This window comes from Cryptomeria japonica, chromosome 11 (assembly GCF_030272615.1).
Source record: "Cryptomeria japonica chromosome 11, Sugi_1.0, whole genome shotgun sequence".
Classification (NCBI taxonomy): Eukaryota; Viridiplantae; Streptophyta; class Pinopsida; order Cupressales; family Cupressaceae; genus Cryptomeria; species Cryptomeria japonica.
Window position 1 is genome coordinate 444464822 of NC_081415.1, and position 21274 is coordinate 444486095.

The window sequence follows — 21274 nt, forward strand, 5'->3', positions numbered from 1 at the left end:
ACTATAGAGCTGATCTTCATCCACCAAGAGTTCTACTTGCTCTCTTGCAAAAGTGTCCTCTAGTGGACCCTCTTCTTCCTCTAGTGACACTTTTGTGTGCCTTTTCCTTCCATCTCTTCATCTTTTCCACACTCATTCGTAGCAATGCTTCAAAGGCCTCTTCTACTGATGCCCCTCTCTGCAGTGGTGTAGTGAGCAGTTTCCTTTTAGGTCTTCTTGTGCTACCTTCAATTGAGTGGACTCTGCAAGTGAAGCTTCTACAAATAATCACTCAGACCTCCACGGACTGGTAGTGATTTGTTCCTCTGGCTCTTTTGAAATGCCCAATTTCCCCTTGAGTTTCTCTATTTTTATCCATGTACTCTGATTTCTCCTTGACCACATTGTCCATTAACTCCCTGCAGATTGTAAATCTTTTTGCTTGTGGATCCTTAGGGAGGCTAAGAAGTGTCATTGCATAAGAATCTATCTCTGCATCTATTACATCATATGGTAGCCTAGAGATCCAAGAGGTTTGCAGTTCGATTGCTTCCATAAGTATGAAGTCTTTGTCGACTAGGAAGATAATCGTGTCCATGTACTTTTGGACCACGTCGTAGAAGATCCTTTCTCTGTTGGAGAGATTCAAAGAATCCCCAATGTGTGGCTGTATACAAGGTTGCATCTTTAAAATGCTTGGCATGCTTCTAAATCTGAGTGGCTACAAGTTGGGTTGTGTCCCAAAACTTCCCTATAAATGCTGAGAGGTCATTCAGGAAATAGAATGACAAATAGATGATGAAGATGCCATATCAGAACTGATAGTGTGACTGTTTGGTGCGCTCCACATTCTCCACCAGCTCTCCGCACAAGCCCTCACAAAGATCAATGTCTTTTCCTTCGAACACCATCCAATATGATGCATAAATAGAGGTCTCGGTTGCGGAGTCTTCTCAATTGGTGTAATATACTTTGAGTTCCCCCACGGTGGCATACTTCACTGTAAGGTCCCCAATCTTTGCAACATCTAAGCTTTGTCCATCATAGGCAGCCCAAATTAGTTTGGTTATCTCTGCATTTGTTACCGCCTTCTTCTGCGACAACTCCGCTTGTGCATATAAGCTTGCGATTGCTTGGATAGCCTCCTTGGTGATTCAATATGGTCCGACCAAATAGAGATATTCAATGTGGATCCACGTTAGGATAATCTGGATCCACCCTTCTTCTGTCGAGAAGATGAGGGACTCCTTCCATACATCTAGCCTGTTCTCTGCAATGCAGCTATATTATGGCATGTAATTTTGTGTCCCAGGCTATAGCAAAGTGAGCCTTAGAATTTCAAACTTTTTATGACCATCTTTGTTAATGGTGCGTGAAAGTATCTTTGAATGTCCTCTATGTAGATGACATTGACAGGTACTTTAGAAAATGCTCCAGCTGAGTCTATCTCCATAGCTTTGTAGAGAAAAAATTTATATATGGGTCGGGGCTTCTAAGAAATATCAACAAGGACGGGAGCTGCCATTGCTATGGAAGAACTAGGAGATATTTGTGATATCCCCATTTTTCGGATGAAAATAAATAATTAATTAATTAATTAATTTTAAATTGTTTAGAAAAAAAGTACATTAAAAGACAATTAATTATATATTAAGTGACTAAGGCTAAGATATTACATATTTAGATAAAATCAGTTTTGGAGTCATATGGACAAATTAAATTATAAAGTGGCTTTAATTAATTGTTATCTGAATGTTTATGGGCAAGTTGGGTCTCATTTCAGAGAAGATTCAAAAGCTTGTTTTCTCTACGGAGATTTAGTATTTGTGCCTAAGAGCCAAACCTTGCCTGCAGGGCGGAAACCCCAATGGTGTGTTGGAGCTGGCAGACGAAAAACCTTTGCTTCACAGAACAGTTCCATTCAGGGATCGTCAGAGAGCTAAAGATTAGAACAAGGACGAAATCTCTCATTCATGGTGCAATTGTTCTCATGGAGATTCCCAGGTTTGCATTTGACTTAAAGATTAATGTTTGAAAATTTGATTAAGTCTTTAAAAAGACAAATCTACATATTATTGGGGCTTGCTGATATTTTGATATTGACTTGGCAAATTAAATGTCTGATACTTTTGAGAGTTAAATCTTTACTTATATTTTAGAGACGACTTTATTTGGAGACGGATTTTTATAAGAGGGATTTGAACTATATTTGAAGCATTAAAATAATGTAAACGCCATAAGAAAATCGTGGGTGTCTCTTCCTTGGTGAGGACCTTCGTTGCAGAGTCAAATTTCTTCATTTTGCACTAAACTTTGAATTTAGCACTATGGGAGTCGAAGCTAGGATTGGAGCTTTTTAAGGCCTTGTGCTACCACAGTGGGTCTCTTGGCCAATATAGCAGTCAGAGAGAATCACTAGCTTCTTCTTTGAAAGCCGAACCCTTTGGAATAAACAAATGGTCGGAATATTTGTGTGTATCAAGAATTAATACTGGCATGGGAATTTATTTGTCTTGGAACTTTGAGTGCTTATGAAAGGAGCATCTAAGACAGAATAATTAGAGAGTCCATGGGTCTAATTATTTCTCTATAGCAAATAGAGGGATAAATTGCATTCAATGAGTGTCAAAGAGAAGTCAACAATGAAAAAGCAAGGAATCAAGCAATCCTAAGAAGCTGCTACAGACAAAGGGAAATAGGAGGACAAAATGTGGACTCTAATAATATTGCCCAATATCCTTGATGCGTATGGATTATGGTTGGGAACAAAATCGTGGGGGCATAATACTTCATTGCAAGCGGATACTATGCTGTGCATTTTCTCTGTCTAGAAGGGCTGATTAGACTACCAGATGATAGGTGGAGGTTGTAACAATGGTGGAAATTAACCAGATCAAAGCATAGGTCTTGTAGATGCTAGACATGAAGGGAAAATAAGATAAGAGTTTCAAGTTGGGCGTGCTGAAGTCTGCAACCAATAGCAATTACTTACATGTTGGGGCGTAGCTTTCAAACAGGTTTGGTGTAAGGATACTAAGTGGTATTCATTCTTGTTGGAGTGATACTTTAAGATGTGAGCAGCAATTCTGAAACTGGAGTATTTTCCCACCTTTAGTGCATCATCTTTCTCATTGGCATGGTCTCTTCATTGCTGACTGCTAGGAGTTTAGGAGACACATTTGAGAAATGAAAGCATAATCAGACGGAAAGGTGGAGTGAATAACCAGCTTTAGATCCCTGGAGTTACCTGAAGCAATGCTCAAAGGTTTTTACTTCCATACTGGTCTTAGGAGTTAACCAAAGTTGCATATGGTGTTCATGAGGAAAGGCACTGTTGGGAAATACTTGAATTATCTTACACATACCTTTGCTGCTATTAAATTGTGAGTAAGTTTTAAGTGTTGTCTTTTCTCTCTTGACCGTGCAATAATAGTTCATTAGCAGTGGACTGAAAACCATCATTATTCTGATTGGGGAACAAGGCTCTAAAATTTTCATTATATGCTTGTAATCTGCCTATACATATATTCCAAAGATTGAAGTAATTCAACTTTGTGTATTCAATTCCAGTCTATGTACTTGTTTCTTTCATGATTATATAGTTGGACTTCAATGTATTTCTTTGCATTAAACCTCAACTCAGCAAACAAAATTATCATATCTGCAAACTGAAATCTATGCAAGTAAACTGTTTGACATCATGCCTCGACACTAAACCATTGGAAAGAGAAAGGTAAAGGTGCAAAAAAATTGAGCACATACAGGAGTAGCATATTTCAATAGTAGGACTTTGAAGCACAAGTATGGAAGAGCGCGAGGTTAGAAAAGTAATTCAAGAGAGCAAAGTTTGTTGTTGTGAAGAGACCTTTGATATTTATAAATTTTGAGTTAGGGGAATTCATTTAATGTTGTAGCCATTTTTCATCTTCCCACGTTTATCTGCCCGCTAACTTTTCTATGGCTCTCTTCCAACAAGTGAGAATTTAATATGCTACTTTATAATTATTATTATATGCTATGATACAAATATGTTATTGTAACACAGGGTGCTAACTTCTAGTTTTAGCAACATTTATTTTCTCGACGCCCCATTTGATGTCTTTAGGGTTTGGGTTAGGTTGAGGAAATAGAAGTTCAATATAGACCTAAGTGTCATTGTCAACTTCTTTTGGAAATTATTGTTGTATGTTTAATTTAGTGAGGTTTTCCATAACCTATTTTGTAGTATTCCCTCTTTTTGTGCTAATGTGGCTTCACCACAGTTATTCCTAGTGTGGTTTCCCTGTTTCCTTGCTACTAGAGTATAGGGGTGTCTTGTGTGGAGTTAATATGTTTGTCGAGACCCTGTAGAAGTTTGAACTGTGGGAGGTTTTCTACTAGCCTCTATTTTTTGCAGTACCACCTTCCTCGTTGAGGTGATTTGCAGAGGCATCTTATGATGTTTTTGTACCATAAATGCTCTTCCGAACTCATACACCTTCCAGAAAGTTAGTTCTTGTTCATCCTACATCCAGGCACCTAAGACTTCACCACTGGCTGTGGTGGTGTTACAAACATCCAACTCAATTTCTCCGGTATTATTTGGATCTTCTTCTTCATCTGCAATAGGTAATTTTGAGATTGAATATATTACTCTTGAATTGTCTTCTTCATGTCTTCTTGAGCAACTTCTTCAACATAGGTTTTATCCTCATTATCACCTAGAGGGATGTGTATCACCCTATTTTCATCCACAAATGAAATTTCCTCTTTCCTTGAATCTACAATGCCATTGGCATTTACAAACCATTTCAGGCCTAGCAGTGCCCTGAATGTATTAAATGGTTCCTTCATTTCTACTGCTTCGAAATCTACTAGTTGTTTCAGGTCTTGTATGTTCACTTTCACATTCTTCCATGTGCCTAATGTCTCCATCCCAAATCCATCTGCTAACCTTATATTAAATGGAGCTTTTACTAGCATGGGTCACCCTACTTTCTCCCAAGTAGTTGCCAAATTGATGTTTATGTCTGCACTCAGGTCCACCATGACATGTTTTAACTTGGCGTTGTTTAGATGTGCAGTGATTAACATAAGTCCATTCTTCCAGTTTTGGTCTTCTGTTATTTTATTGATTTGTGGTTGCTCATGTTTACTCCAATACTTACCTAGTTGCTTCAACTTCACCAACAAATCTTTTGTTGAGCTAGAGAGGCTAAACTTTAGCATGAGCATTTCTTCTTCTGGGAAACAAGCTCTATCTTCATTCTATTGTTGTATAATATTTGGTTTGCCATCTTCTACTACTCTATCATGCTATTGCTTTATAGGGTGGAAGTAACCATATTCATCCTATTCTGGATCGGATTCTTCATTGATTTCTTCATTTATCTTCTTATTCCTCACAGTATATATCCCTTGGCAGGTTAATACCACAGCTTTCTCCTTTTGGTTACTTGATTTTTTATTTCGCAGGGTTCTCATCTACTATTGATATTCTCCTCCAAAGTATTCCCCATTAGATGTGTCTAAGGACCAATTGTCTATTTTCTGACATCCTCAAACAACTTGTCGAGGAATTCTTCTGATAACCCTTGCTCCTCTATTCCCTTAAGGTCATCACCTTTGGATTGGGGTGAGGCATTCTGGAAGTACTGCTGTGCACTCTCACAATTGTAAAGATCGTGATTTTCATTGCTGCAAAATGCACAACTTTTCTTCTTCTCATGCCAGCATCCTGTGGCAAAGTGGCCAATTTTATCACATTTGTAACAAATGGCATCTTCTTCTGTGGTAAACCCTTCCACGTCCTCCTCCTCCTCTGTAGTTAAATTGTCTGCTATCTTACAGATGGTTTTCCGAAGGGGTGGTTTGTTGTGCATAGGTATTCCTGTTCTTTCTCCTCGTATGTAGCCTCCATCATTTAACATAGGCTATATTCCTATCTATCTCTCTATCACATCTATGGGCAGTTTTTTGTTTCTCCACATGTCCCACAGTATCACAAGTTTAGTTTGGCAGGTGTTGTTTGAAGTTCAACTTTGATGGCAGCTGACCTTTCCTCTCCTTGTGCCTTTCGACACTCATTTCTCAAGTGTCCTCTTGAACAGTATGAGCATCAGATCTCTTTGTTTCAATTTCTTTACCTCTTCTTTTGCCATGATGTCCTTTTGCAAAGTTAATTATTCAATAGCTAGTTGTAATCTCTCTATGGCTTCTTTTCATCCTTCTTCATCTACCTTCCTCCATGGTCATGCCTCAATGCAATAAGCCATACTTACCACATCCACATATGTATCAAAGATCCTTCCGTTCAATGTTGCTCTAATGTCTTTTTGCAATCCAGATATGAGCCATTCTATCTTTTGCTTCTTCGTCAATTGCACTTCTAATTTCCAAAATACCTCTTTAAAACTTTTATCATATTCCTTCACCAACTCGCCTTCCTTCTGAACTAGGTCCCTAATCTTGCTCACACTCTCGGTTGGGATATCAAGACTGTCAAAGTTGGCTAAGAAATCCTGTTTCACCTGCTCCCAGTCTTTATCATGTTTCAGATAGATTTTCTTATACCAGTCCAAGGTGTCTTTCCTCAAGGATGCCACAATGTCCAGTAGTTTGATTTTATCTTCTTCAGTGTCTTTCCCCTGCCAGAGTGACTCCAAGAGGAAGATGTGCTCCACAGCTTCTGTAGTGTATTTACCAAATACTGGAAGCTTGATTATTGAGTCCATTTTAGGCTTATCTTCCTTTGATTTGGGCTTGTAGAGTTAGCGATGTAAATGATGTTCAATTTACATTCAATATGCAAGTTATATTCTATTTAAAATGATCGCGTTCTATGTATTACTGAATTAATATATGAATCTGACTATCTTCTCTTTGTGGCAGGTGAGACGAGCATTTGTTATTTTCTATGTCCTATCTCACGAATGTCATTCATTATATGTATATAACAAGTGGGGTACGATCAAGCAATGCCTTGATCGGTCATGACCGATCAAGACATTACCTGATTGTGCCTCTTTGTTAATACCAAACAATGCATGTTCATTACTAATGTCAACCGGTATGTAAATACTTTAACACCCGATGACTATCGGTGTTTACATAATCCTAACAGCCAATAACTATCGGCATGTGTTTAGCCTTAACAGCCGATAACTATCAGCGTATGCTTAACAACCAATAACTATCGGTAAACTTTATCATGCCACCCGATATATATCGGAGCACATATAACCCGATATTAATCGGTGTTTGATTAATCATTTATTATTATCAATTATGTTAATTGATACAAATCGGAATGCATGAACATGATTTAGTAATCGATGAACATAAACAAATGATATAGTATGATTATCAATGTTTAAGGATTTGATCGAACTGAATAGGTTATTTATATGCAAATGTAGAATGGCTATCAAAGAAGAATTAATTGCTTGAAGGTTTCCATCATAATTATCGATATGATAAATGATTGAATGAGAGACTTCATTTATCTCTCATTCAATCATTTATCTTACTGAAGCTATCATGCATTAACACTCCCTCTTAGCTAGGTAAGATGAATGTAAACAATATATTCAAGCATCACAATTCAAATGATAGTTAGCATTCTTTACTTAATTAGACATTCTAGAAAATCATACCACCTAATCACATGATATGAAGTATCACCTAAACACGTGATACAGATGTCCATCATGTCAATCTTGTGATGACAGGATATCACTTAAGCATGTGATATCAATATTGCCTAAACACGCAATACTTAAGGATAATCATATGAGGAGGATTCACTTCTCATCTTATCCAAGTTGTGATATGTGCACTAACACTTCATACAAATGTTTTATCACAGCACAATCATGGCACATCCATGACACACCAGAGATCCAACATGATAACTGGTTTGGACATTATGAGATCGTCACCTTATAATGTCTCCATACAAGTGTTCATTATCTTGAGAGATCGTCACCTCTTAGATAAGAATTCAGGGGATAAAAATCCAAAATGTCCTATCATGACAAGAAGTTTACACATTAAACATCTTATTGATATGCAAAATACAAATTACAAAGCAAATTACCTTTCTATCATACCTAAACCTTTTTTGAAGTGATCAACCTTCACTTTGGAAAGAGGTTTGGTCAAAATATCTGCAGTTTGATCTCCTGTACAAACATATTCTAATTGGATCACATTCTTGTCTACCATATCTCGCACATAGTGGTATGGAATCTCAATATGCTTGGATCTATCATGGAACACTGGATTCACTGAAAGTTTTATGCAGCTCTGATTGTCACAATGTATAACAGTGGGTTTCATAGGCTCTCCAAACAACCCCACAAGCAACTTCCTAAGCCATACTGCTTCTCGGGCAGCCATAGAAGCTGCAATGTATTCTACCTCGGCGGAGCTTTGAGCTACTGAAGACTGCTTCCTGCTGATCCAAGATATCATGGCTGAACCTAGACTGAAGCAACACCCTGAAGTGCTTTTTCTGTCAGTTACACTTAACAGCCCAATCTGAATTTGTAAATCCATGGAGGTTTATGTCAACTTTCTCATATTTGAGACCAAGGTTTAGAGTACCTTGTAGGTATCTCATGATGTGCTTTACTGCAACCAGGTGTATCTCCTTGGGTTCACACATGAACTGACTTAAGGCATTAACTGCATAATAGATATCTGGCCTTGTATTCACCAAGTACATCAGGGACCCAATTATCTGTCTGTAATGAGTAGAGTCAGTGGGTTGTGACTCTACTGCTACTTCTTTAAGTTTATGTAAATTGGTTTCCATAGGAGCGGTCATGGGCCTACAGTTCAGCATTCCGAATTTCTTCAATATATCTAAGGTATACTTCCCTTGGTTTAGTATAATGCTGTCAGAATTTTGCCATACTTCCAATCCTAGGAAGTAATGAAGGAGTCCCAAGTCCTTCATGTTAAATTCTTTGGATAGATCTTTCTTGCATTGATCTATTAGATGATCATTTCCTGTGATTAAAAAGTCATCAACATATAAAATCAATATTAGCATATCACCTTTATTTATTTTGTAGTAGAGATTAGGATCTGCATCATTCTTAGAGAAACCTAGTCCTGAGAGATAGGTGTCAATTCTTTCATACCAGGCCCTGGGAGCCTGTTTAAGCCCATAGAGAGCTTTCTTGAGTCTAAACACATGAGACTCTGCATCATAGACTTCAAACCCTTCAGGTTGCTCTAGGTAGACTTCTTCTGAGATCTCACCATTTAGAAATGTTGTCTTAACATCCATCTAGTGTACCTTCCACCCCTTAGATGCTGCAATGGCTAATATAGCTCTTGCTGATGTATATCTGGCAACTGGTGCAGTAGTTTCTTCATAATCTATCCCTTCCCTTTGAGAGAAACCTCTAGCTACAAATCTAGCCTTGTGTTTTTCAATACTACCATCTGCAGCATGTTTAATCTTAAAAAGCCATTTAGATGAAACAACAGATTTCTTAGTTGGCCTAGGAACAATCTCCCAAACATCATTTTTCATAATGGACCGATACTCTTCAGACATGACATCCTTCCATACTTGATGTTCAAGAGCCTGTGATACATTGTTTGGTTCGACTTTAGAGAGATTACTTATAAGGGCAACATAGCTAGTGAATCTGTTGGGCCTTTTGCTTTCCCTGAAGGTCCCTGAAGGAGCAACAAACTTCTGAGCTTCTTCTACAGTTTTGGTGGCCCATAGTGGTCTTTTCTTGAGGTTTTCTCTAGGTGGACTTTGAGTTTCACTTATAGTTTCCTCAGGATTCTCCCTCTGAAGCTCGGGAGTAGGATCTCTATCTATGCTAGGGGTGGGTATATAGACTTCAGAGTTTAGAGAGCTTTGGGCTCTTTTGAAGGCTAAGTCTTCTTCAAAGATCACATCCCTGCTTAGTTCAATATTCTTTTGGCCAGGTATATAGATCCTGTAAGTTTTGGAGGTTTCACTATATCCTACAAAGATTCCCCTTTTTCCAGAAGGCTCTAGTTTTAATCTTTTCTCCTTAGGTACATGAATATAGACAGGGCATCCAAATATCCTAAGGTGGCTGATATCAGGTTTTGATTTAGTAAAGACTTCCTCAGGGGTTTTATCTTCAAGATGAAAGTGGGGACATCTGTTTTGAATATATACAGCAGTGCTAGTTGCTTCTGCCCAAAGATTGATATTTAGATTCTGATCAAGAATCATAGCTTTGACAGCTTCAACGATTGTCCTATTTTTTCTTTCAGCTATCCCATTTTGTTGAGGGTTATAGGGTATTGTTAACTCCCTCTTAATCACTGAATTTTTACAAAACTCTTTAAATAATTCTGATGTGTATTCCCCCCCATTGTCAGTTCTTAGGGTTTTAATTTTATTCCCTGAGTAGTTCTCTGTTACTGATTTGAATTCTTTAAACCTATTAAGGATCTCTTCTAATTCTTTACATTTCAGAAAGTAGATCCAAGTTTTCCTAGAGTAGTCATCAACAAAAATTATATAATACAAAAATCCCCCCAATGAAGGTACGGACATAGGTCCACATACATCAGAATGAACTAACTATAAAATTTTACTTGTTTTCCTAGTACTACTCTGAAAAGCACCCTTAGTATTCTTACCTAGGGCACATCCTGTGCATGCCCCTGAATGATATTGCTTTAACTTGGGTAGACCTGTGACAAGGTTCCCCATTGATGATAAAACTCTAAAATTTAGGTGGCCTAGTCTTCTGTGCCAAATTTAATTTGCATCTGTGGTCTCATGAATTAGGGCTAAGTTGGGTTCTATACATAGCTCATACAAATAGCCTTGTCTTTGACCAATTGTTTTAGCTTTCTTGATGGATGAGTTCTTTGGCCAAGTCAGTACTTTGTTGTCCATGAAGGTTACTTTGTATCCATTGTCCTTCAGTGCTGATATTGAGTCTAGATTTCTTTTGATACCTGGAACATATAGCACTCCTTTAAGTTGTAATGAAACACCCGACTTTAGTTTGATGGTGCAGATTCCAACTCCTTTGACAGGGTGTGTAGAATTGTCTCCGATAGTTACTTCCTCATCATTCTCTTCTTTCATGGAGTCTAGTACTTCTCTGAATCCTGTGATGTGTCTGGATGAGCCACTGTCGATCACCCAGGAGTTCACTTTGTTTGATGCATGATTTGTTAGTGCTGAATAGAGTACATACTTCTCGGAGTCTTCTTCCCTTTTGGATTTTCTTGCTTTGGCAAATGTGGCTTGTTTAGCTCTTTCTGGACATTTGGCAACATAGTGCCCAAATTTGTCACATCTGTAACACTGAATTTGAGAAAGGTCTTTCTTGAAGGAGTTTTTGCCATGACGCCCTTTTCTCTTTCTGAATTGCTTCTGCTTGCCTTTCTTATTTGAGTTCGTATTAAGAACTTGGAGATCTTCATCTATATTCTTATGTTTGATCCCTTTCTTATTTTGCCTTGATTCCTCTTCGAGACAATCAGCCTTCAGCCTATCAAACATTGGAAAGTTATCCCTTGCACTGATGCCTTGGACGAATGTTTCCCATATGCTAGGCAACCCATCTAGAGCAATGAGGGTTAATTCTTTGCTTTGGATCTCATATCCAAGGGTTGTCAATTCATCCCTTAGGGCAGATATTCGCATGAAGTAGGCATTGACTAATTCTCTTTTTGTCGTGCCTATGTGATTTATCTCTCTTTTTAGAGCCAAGGTTCTACTAGCATTAGATATCTCAAATGCATCTTCAAGTGCTTTGAACATATTGAAGGTTGTTTCATGTTTCCTTATAATGGGCATAATGTTGTTCCTCACTCCATCAACTATGATTTTGATAGCTTTATCATTTCCTTCTCTCCAGATTGCTTTGTCAGGTTCAGTCTCAGGTTCTTCAGTTTCAGTTTTTACAAATGTTTCAACTTTATTTTCTTTTAGAATCATTTGAATTCTGAATTTCCATGCGGAGAAGTCATCACCTCCTGCAAGCCTGTCTTCAAATCTGATAGCGCTAGCCATTGATAGAATTGTGATTTTGAATATATGCTTGATTTGAATTTTACGTAAAATTGAACAGCCTCAGGTTCAATTTAACTATAGCTCTAATACCATGTAGATGATGTTCAATTTACATTCAATATGCAAGTTATATTCTATTTAAAATGATCGTGTTCTATGTATTACTGAATTAATATATGAATCTGACTATCTTCTCTTTGTGGCAGGTGAGAGGAGAATTTGTTATTTTCTATGTCCTATCTCACGAATGTCATTCATTATATGTATATAACAAGTGGGGTACGATCAAGCAATGCCTTGATCGGTCATGACCGATCAAGACATTACTTGATCGGGCCTCTTTGTTAATACCAAACAATGCATGTTCATTACTAATGTCAACTATGTAAATACTTTAACACCCGATGACTATCCGTGTTTGCATAATCCTAACAGCCGATAACTATCGGCATGTGTTTAGCCTTAACAGCCGATAACTATCGGCGTATGCTTAACAACTAATAACTATCGGTAAACTTTATCATGCCACCCGATATATATCGGAGCACATATAACCCGATATTAATCGGTGTTTGATTAATCATTTATTATTATCATAAATATTATAGCCATAGCAGGCTTATGTTCTCTGCCCTTATCCCTTGCTAACTTTATCTCAAAGTATTATTTTCCCAAAATCTCTCCCCAATCTACTGTCATGTCTTCTTGCTTGCTCTTTTCTTCTTTATGTGGTATCTTCAATTGATATCTTCCTAGTTTTGTATGGCATAGGGAATGGGTCCTGATTCGGAGGTTGTGTGTCATGCCCCCAGTAAGAAGAAAGGTAAAACATATTAAGAATATATTATACTGCCATGCTGAACACTACATTAATAAACAAATCACAGCCTTATAAGTAAAACAGAGAAATTATAATAGCTTTCCTTGTAAGAGGCCAACCAAGGAAAGAGGGAATTAATTACCAACAACGATAGAAAATGAAGCTGACCAAGAGAGAATTGTGAAGGACCGACCAGAGGCTAAGACTAAAGAGTTTAACTATTAGAACTCTATTGAAGAGGGGGAGCCAACTAGTTTAAGGATATTTATTTGGAAGGGCCAACTAGTAACCATTAAGGGCAGTGGCTAGGGCAGTGTTTAGTTTGGAAGAGGTGCATCACTTTGCAAGGGTCACCCCTTCCACCATTGAATATATAAAAGGAGGATCAATTCAGAAATTAGATCAGCAATCGGTTACAAATGTCTTTATCTTGTCATTGATGTCAACCATTCTGATCCGGAAGTAGGATTTTGGGTCCGGAAGCTGTGTTTTGGTCTGAAGTTGGTCCAGTGCGTTTGTATTTTGATCCGCATAAGTTTGTGTATAGATATTGTCTTCTGAGTTTACAGAAAACACTTTCATGTATTGATTTATGATCTAGTTGTTCCTTTTGGTCTGGAGTTACACGTTTGTTTTCAGTTTTGGTCCGGATTAAGCTCCATGCATTTCATATTTTTGGTCTGGATGTATATTTTGGGACAGAGATGTGCATACATGTTACAATTTCTTTAGGCCAACTTGATGAAGATGCTTTTGTTCCAGATTGATATGTGTGTGTGTGTGTGTGGAATACAATAGAGTATGTGCGTGCGACTTAATGCAAGAATGGCAATATAAGCGATGTTGCTATATCAAAAGGCATTGTAATACAGAGGTGACAGTTGATACATAGATTGAGATCTGGAGAATTGGAGGTCAGCTTATTTCAGTCAGGTCAAAATTTGTGCTATAAAAAAAACTATGATCAGCATACTGAGATGTCTTTATTCATACAGTTTCTTATCTACAAATTGTAATACTATATCTTGCCCTGTTGTAGTTAGGATCAGGTTAGCAAGTCATTTTTGTATCTTGCCCCAGGAGCAATTAACCTTGGTCTGCAAGTCCGGATTAGTGACCTCCCTATTGTAAAACATTTCTATATAGTGGATCATTTCTGTGAGCTGGCGCTCACCGTGGTTTTTCCCAGTTCGCCACGCATAAAATATTGCTGTTTGTGTGTGATTGATGTGAATGATTTTATAATGTCTTCATTTGATGCTCTTTGAAGTGGATGCTTGAAATAAATTTGTTGGAGTTTGAAATTTTAGTTTATGCTGATTCACCCCCCCTCTCAACATCTGGTGTGTCTTTATCACAATCATCAGTTTGAAAATAACTAATTATTCTCAAAAGTCAGTACTCAAGAGTGATGACTCATTTCTTATGAACAGGTGTGACTTCCCACAATTGAAGATATAAAAGAGGAGATCAATTCAATTGAGAAAGGGGGAATGGAGTGATTGGAAAAGCAGCATTTTATCTATAACCGGAAGTGCAGATCTGATTTAAACAATAAGCAGCAGTGATGAGATATGACCCTATAATTGCACTTCTCTTTCCAAAGAGATATGTCTCCTCAATAAAATATGAAAGTATAAAGGAATGGAAAGCTCCATCAAAGAATTCGAACAGATCAATCATGGATATAAACGGTCTCCATTTCAAGATACAGCAGTCTATGCATTAGGATGATGTTGTTTAACATATAATCGCTTACATATTTTGGCATAGTTAATAATCTGAAATGCTATCAATCTAGATTCTTAATTTATCTATTATAATTACTTTTCTCCTACAAACAATCATCATGGTTAGTAAGAAAATACGAGGAAAAGTAGATACGAGATCCCCTACTAAGTAGACCACCCCATGTTGGATGGATGACATTTTTGCCACTTGGGGGCCAAGGGGGTTGTATCCCGCCCTTAGACTTAGATAAGAGGAATGCTTTGCGAGCCCTATTGCGGTTTCCTCTCCAACCTCTAAAATGGTTGATTGTTGGAAGAGAATTAAGAATAGATACAATCATATGTGGGTTAATAAGGTGACACGAATAGGTAGGGCAGATATAGACTCTCCCCCTAAGTAGACCACCCCATGTTGGATGGATGACATTCATGCCACTTGTGGGCCAAGGGGGTGTGGTGTTCTGCCCTTGGGCTTAGTGCAAGGGATGTTTTCGGCACCCTATCATGCTTCCCTCAATCAACACCTATTATCGTTGTATTCTAGAAGAAAATTGTAGATTTAAGTATGTGATGTTGATTGCCTATTTACTTTAAGTTCAATGAACATTATATGACTTAATTACGGAATGCTATTTAATTTAAGGGATATTGCAAATGATTATTAGTATAATTGAACATTTGTATGCTATTAGATCCCTAATTGGTCTTATGAATTACATTTCAAATATTGGCTAACGTTATTGCAGAGTTTACACCATAGTTAATGTTGAAAAGGAAATTGTTAACTAGAAAGTTTGTCTTGAGCTTATGATTTTAGGTCAATATTTAGGATCATCCCAAAGGGAACATTTTATTGTGACTCTTCGTAGCACCTTTTCATTTTCTTATATGTTAATGACATCTGATTAGCTAATAGAAATAATTCTTCTCCTAAGTTAAGCATGGCCCTATTTTCTTTTTCTATTTCTTCTCTCCTTAATTTCTTTATGCTTTTGTTAACTAATTCTTCCAAAAATTCTTCTTCAATGGACAGACTTTTCTCCTGATTTCTTAGGAATTCAAGGAATCTATCATCTAAGTTAATTTGAAAAGCTCGAGTCACAAATCTCCTCACAATTTAGTCTACTTGAATTTTTCTAAAGCTTAACAAACAACCAACCAAGACTGCCTGACTATCCATATTTATAGATTCACATGATAAGAAAAATTTACAACAGCTAGCAGCACCAATCAAATTGTTGTTATCTATAGAAAAAATATATATCGGAGCATGAAAAAATTTGGCAGATGACACTTATTATAAATCGAAAAGTACCATAAAATATCAACACATACCAACTAGGCCTAGTGTCAGAAGAATCGCTGAAGCTATTCGTACAAGGTGTAAACGACTATGTTGGATGAAATATTGTGACCTTTGAATCCTCCTTTGGGCATTTCCGGTCCAACTATGAATTTGTTTATCATCGGAAATGTTATAAGAAGGTACATGACAGCCATTCGAACCTGTTCTGCTATCTCCCAACCAAGTACTTATAGCCTGTTCAAAAGGGTAGTAACATTTTATCAATTTCACAGTTATGCAAATCATCTAGGCCCTTTCTCAAAGAAAATCAATCCTTATACAAAAACTGTATGGCGTAACTTTAAACAATGGTAGCAATATAACTATGCTAACATTGAGAACAAGAACATAAAAATGCAGACAGATTCAACTTGTATGTAAATACTCTCAAGAAACCAAGAGCAACATGGAAGAAAGTCCCAAGCGCTATAGGGGAGTGACCAAAAAAGACCCGCCAGCATCATCCATCCAATTTGTAGATGTGATTACAATCCAAACAACATAAGAAAACACCTTTCCTAATATTAGAAGTATTCAGACATTGCCCTTCATGTTTAAAACCTCATTGTACATGGACAAACAATTTTACAAAACCAATAAAATTGGTCACTTTTAATTTTTAGTTCATGCAACCATCTTCAGGCATCAGAATCTCAATGAGAAAAATTCAAAAATCTGTAGGTGAGATTGCAATCATGGTCCCTAGAAGGGAGAAAAAAGGCTTAATGGGGGAAGAATTTGAGATAGAGCCAGATATAGAAGTGACAATCGTGCATGTCAATTAGAAGAAGCATCAGGCAAATGGGAAACCATGATGAGCCGCAAGGATTTTGACCAGATAGCATCACTCCAATAGGAAATCCACACAACGATAATTCGTCATGCTTGTAATCATTATTTGAGTCAAGTACAATTGTAATGAAATTAGAGCTATATCTGGAATTGGCTTAAGTGGTGAAGGTTATGCAATGCCACATCTTAAAAAAAATTATAATACTCGAGAACTCAAATGACACTCATGACAGTCATAAACTTTTAACTACGAGTAACAGCATATATATGTGATTGTGTAAAGCTCATGGGCACTTGTATGTAAAGACCTACCAACTGAAATATTTTTAGTATTTAAAAATTAATATTGAAATGATTATATATTTATTAAATTCAAATAGTTTTACAGGAGAAGAAACCCTGTTTCATTACCTGAATTTTATATTCACTGTTCAAACAGTTGTAAATATTTTTTCTCTCACTGTTCTGGTTTAAAAATTCAGAAACCAGGTTATAATAGCATATATCCATGTGTTTGTCTACCATCATCGTCTAAAATACATGTTTAGAGGAAAAAAGCATCATTTTCATTTAAATTAAACATCTTGCATATTCTTTCTTCCCAAGATATTATTTTAGGAGTGTCCATCTATAGGCTTCATAATAAAATAGCTCACTTTTTAATCAATATTCCAAACGTTGTTAAAACCTATCAATTTTTTGTTTTGAGTTTTTTCTAGTCTAAAAGTTATATCAGCATATGCAACCCAAAGCTTTAAGCATTTATAAAAGCCTTTTTTGCAGGCCTCTTTTTAAACCTAGATGTTTTAGGCCTGATTGTTGAGAAACACGTTATTGTGTCCTAGACTCCTACCTTAGCTTATTTTTGTACTACATTGTTTTAATGCAACACTTTCAATTGGCAAGATAGATCAGCTTCCAGTCACACACAAGAAACCCTAAATGAATTAGTAAAAACTTAGTTTTTTATTTGGAACATACAGTCATTTTTACTTATAGATTATAAGAGGACAAACATTTTTTCCAAAATAAATGGTACCCCACTCTCTCTCTCTCTCTCTCTCTCTCTCTCTCTCTCTGACTGTATGTATGTGTGTGTGTGTGTGAGAGAGAGAGAGAGAGATCTTGATGACATAACTGATCTTTTGAGTGGAATTGGCTGCACTTCAAAACACAATATGGAATGTATGTGTTGGATGGAATTCTTGGATACCAAACATTTATAAAAATCACTCTCTAAACAAGTGAATATAGGAACTACATGGCCCCATACATAAAATTTACTTTTAGAACAGGTAATGCCTCCTAAACTGCATTTGTCACAATTATTCGTAATGGCATAACTAAAGTATACCAATTAAAAATCAAATAAGTACTTGACCATAAAATGGTTATTCATAGTACCTTAAAAATTGAAGCTATAGCAGAGCATGCTATAAAATACAATTGTTATTTTAATTTGAACCACCAAAAGGACATTATTCACACAGCAAGCCAATTCGAGTATAAACTGCCATCACGAAAAGGCTATAAGCTACCACTTTATGGTGAATGAATTAACCAAATCCTTATAGTCTCATGTAATGTCCCTTCTTGGAATCTTCCTGAAATTTGCCCTAAAATAACAATTCCAACTTAAGTTGAAGAATGCAATTCATTTACAAGTATAACTTCAACAATATTATCAATCATAATGCACTATATAAGATGATCCTGGTTTAGGTACTACAAACAATATTCATTAATAATCATTAGGAAGTAAGAATATGTGATAACATTTCAATTTACAAAGTATTAACATTAAATATCAAGATTTCACGATAACATATAAATCCCTATGAGCATCCATCCATTTAAATCAAAGTACCTCAATAGCGTTAATAATTATTCCAAGGCATATTCCTGTAGTAATTGTATTAGGAATTCATTGGAAATGTTTGCAAACCGCAACCTCAAGGACAGTTGTCCCTGTATTGTGAGAGCATGGGTGATTTCCCTATCCATCCATCTTGGGGTAGCATACTTGAGAAGACCATCATGCCCAAGAGCACTTGTTCACCTCCTGGCCCACGAACATGCTAGGATCTCAGGTTCACTCAATCCCTGAATCCACCTTGGAGGCTGGTCGTCCTCCATAATCAAGCCTAGGAGCACTCATTCACCTCGCAGCTCATGAGAATGGCAGGATTTTTGGACCATCCACCTCAGGGTGGTGTGCTTGATAAGATCCTCAAGCCCAAAGGCATGATTTTATTTCTAGTCCTCAACACCCCTGAGCCCATGAGCATGGCAGGATTTCTCATCCATCCATCTCGGGGTGGCATGCTTGATATCTTGTGAACTTGAAAGGCCAATCATTAATTCTATTTGTAAGCCATTTCTAAAAAATTCAAAACTGATTTCCTATAGGAATTTGCTATTAAATACTCATAAAAAGAAATACAATTAAATTACTTACAATTACCAATCACTTAATTTCTGCAAGGTATATCTGTGCATCTATTTATTTGTAATCTAATATTATTCTTAAACTTATCTCACAACAAAAAAAAATTATCGGTAACTTATCTCACAATATTATTATTGCTGAAGACAATATTTATTTCTGCCTTTTATGACTCAATTTCCTTTTTATTTTCCAACTTCCACTTTGATTGATATTTATTCTTATTTCTGCTGAATTCATTCATTCCTTGATGCCCTCATAATTTAGTCCCATCTCACCTTTTTATATCTATCATTGTGGGAGGGGAAAAGTCGCACCTTTTATTAACATCAAATCCTCTACAAGGGATACACCCCTTAACTATTAATCACTGCCTTTTATATGTTGTTTGCTTCCCCTCAATAATCCTTGATTAATCCCACTCAGCAGCCCTCTTAAAATAATCGCTGCCATCTTTAATTCTTTTATTCTGGGTCGTCCTTGAACATACTGCTATCATTACCTTAAATTTAATAATTATATTTTCCTTTCACTGGTCAGCCTTGGGTATCATTTCCTTGAATGAGGTCAGCCTCCAATAATTTGTTATTGCCCAGTTTCAGTATAAATAGTCTGCGATTTTAAGGGTTTGCTAATGGCTGCAAATTCTGTAAAAACAATGTTTTCATGGCAGAGCATGACATCTCAAGTCTTAGTAGTCTTGCTGTTTGTCTTGAGTACTTCAAACAACTACCATAACAGGGGTCACCATAAATCCTGAGTTACAGTGGCACTGCATACAATGTTTCAGTTCCTCTTGCAATACCAGCTCTGTACAAACTATTAAGTGAACAATTTAGTATTGAACTTTCAAAGCCCTGACCATAGATGAACTGAAAATGACACTAGTTTTTACAGATCATACCAATAAATTTTGTCAGCCCAAATTATACCTTATTGTTATTCTCTAATACAAACATCCTAAAAATGTTCCATGGGTAATCTCTTCATACAGTAAAAAGGTCTTGTTGTGACCTAATCACACATCGCTCCATTGCAAATGGGGACCCCCTACTTTTTAGGCCCTCTCGGTCTTTGGTTTTCGTTTTTGGGTCTTTTGGTCGCAATCTCTCCAATCTCTCTACTTTGCAAGTGTTTGGGGATCGAAATGGTCAAGTCTGCTTTTCGTTTGAGCTAATTTGGTTAAGTCTAGGGCTCGTTTTGTCAGTTTTAGAGTTTCTACCTTCAGTCCTAGATTTTAGGGGTTTCTTTTAGGGTTTTGGAAAAACTGAACTTAGAACTGGAATCAGGACCCTTCAAGGAACCTCCCAGTGAAATTTGAGCAAAATCAGAGCAACTTTCTATTTTTAGAAAGTTCCTATTTTTTAGGGATGTTACTGCCTCCTGGAATGTCTTCATTTTGCCAAAAATCAAACTTACTATTTTTAGTATGTTACTGCCTCCTGGAATGTCTTCATTTTGCCAAAAATCAAACTTACTATTTTTAGTAAGTTTCTATTTTGGGATCTAACTCGAACATGTTTCTATTTTTGGAAAGTTCATTTTTCACAGGACCATTCAGACAAACGATGAAGATTTGAGCATTCACGATTATTTCTAAATTCGGAAGATTTGAAAAGCAGACAGAGTAAGCAGAATTTGACTAAGTGTGGGAATCAGTCCAGAAATGGAAAGCTTAAAAATCATCTAAATTCAGGAAATTTCTTCAATTCTCCTAAAATCGCATTTCATTCCAAGAATGATCAAATTGGCAAAGTGTGGAAAGGAACGGGTGAAATTCCTTGGCTAAGTAAAATCCACACCCAAATCCATGTAGGGGCGCTTAAGTGAAGACTCCAGGGAAAATCCAAAATTGGTCAAATTCCTTGACCAAGTAAGAATAGCGCCCATGTGGAGTTCAGGGCGCCAAATTCAAGAGATGAATGAAAATTCCCCAAGTCAATGAATTCCTCCTTCATGGAGAATTAGTGCCCAAACCATGATCAAAGCGCTCGAAGAAGGGGGTCTTGGAGAAATCGAAACACGGATGAATTCCATGATGCATGCAAATTAGCACCCTAAGGCAAAGATGGGTGCTAAAGGGAGGAAGTCATGGAAAAACTCCCAAAGATAGAATTCCTCAAGCACATGCAAATAGCACCCTAGA

The 21274-nt window shown here is 36.9% G+C and overlaps 1 protein-coding gene across 3 annotated transcripts in view; it reads right to left on the minus strand.

The window, feature by feature from the left end:
* LOC131041391 (uncharacterized) overlaps nucleotides 1-21274 on the minus strand; it is a 64125-nt gene that overhangs the window by 35152 nt on the left and 7699 nt on the right. For all 3 annotated transcript variants that reach the window (XM_057974447.2, XM_057974446.2, XM_059213856.1), the window contains one exon: nucleotides 15881-16085. In XM_057974447.2, coding sequence (XP_057830430.2) covers nucleotides 15881-16085 — 205 coding nt within the window. The remainder of the gene's footprint in view (nucleotides 1-15880; nucleotides 16086-21274) is intronic.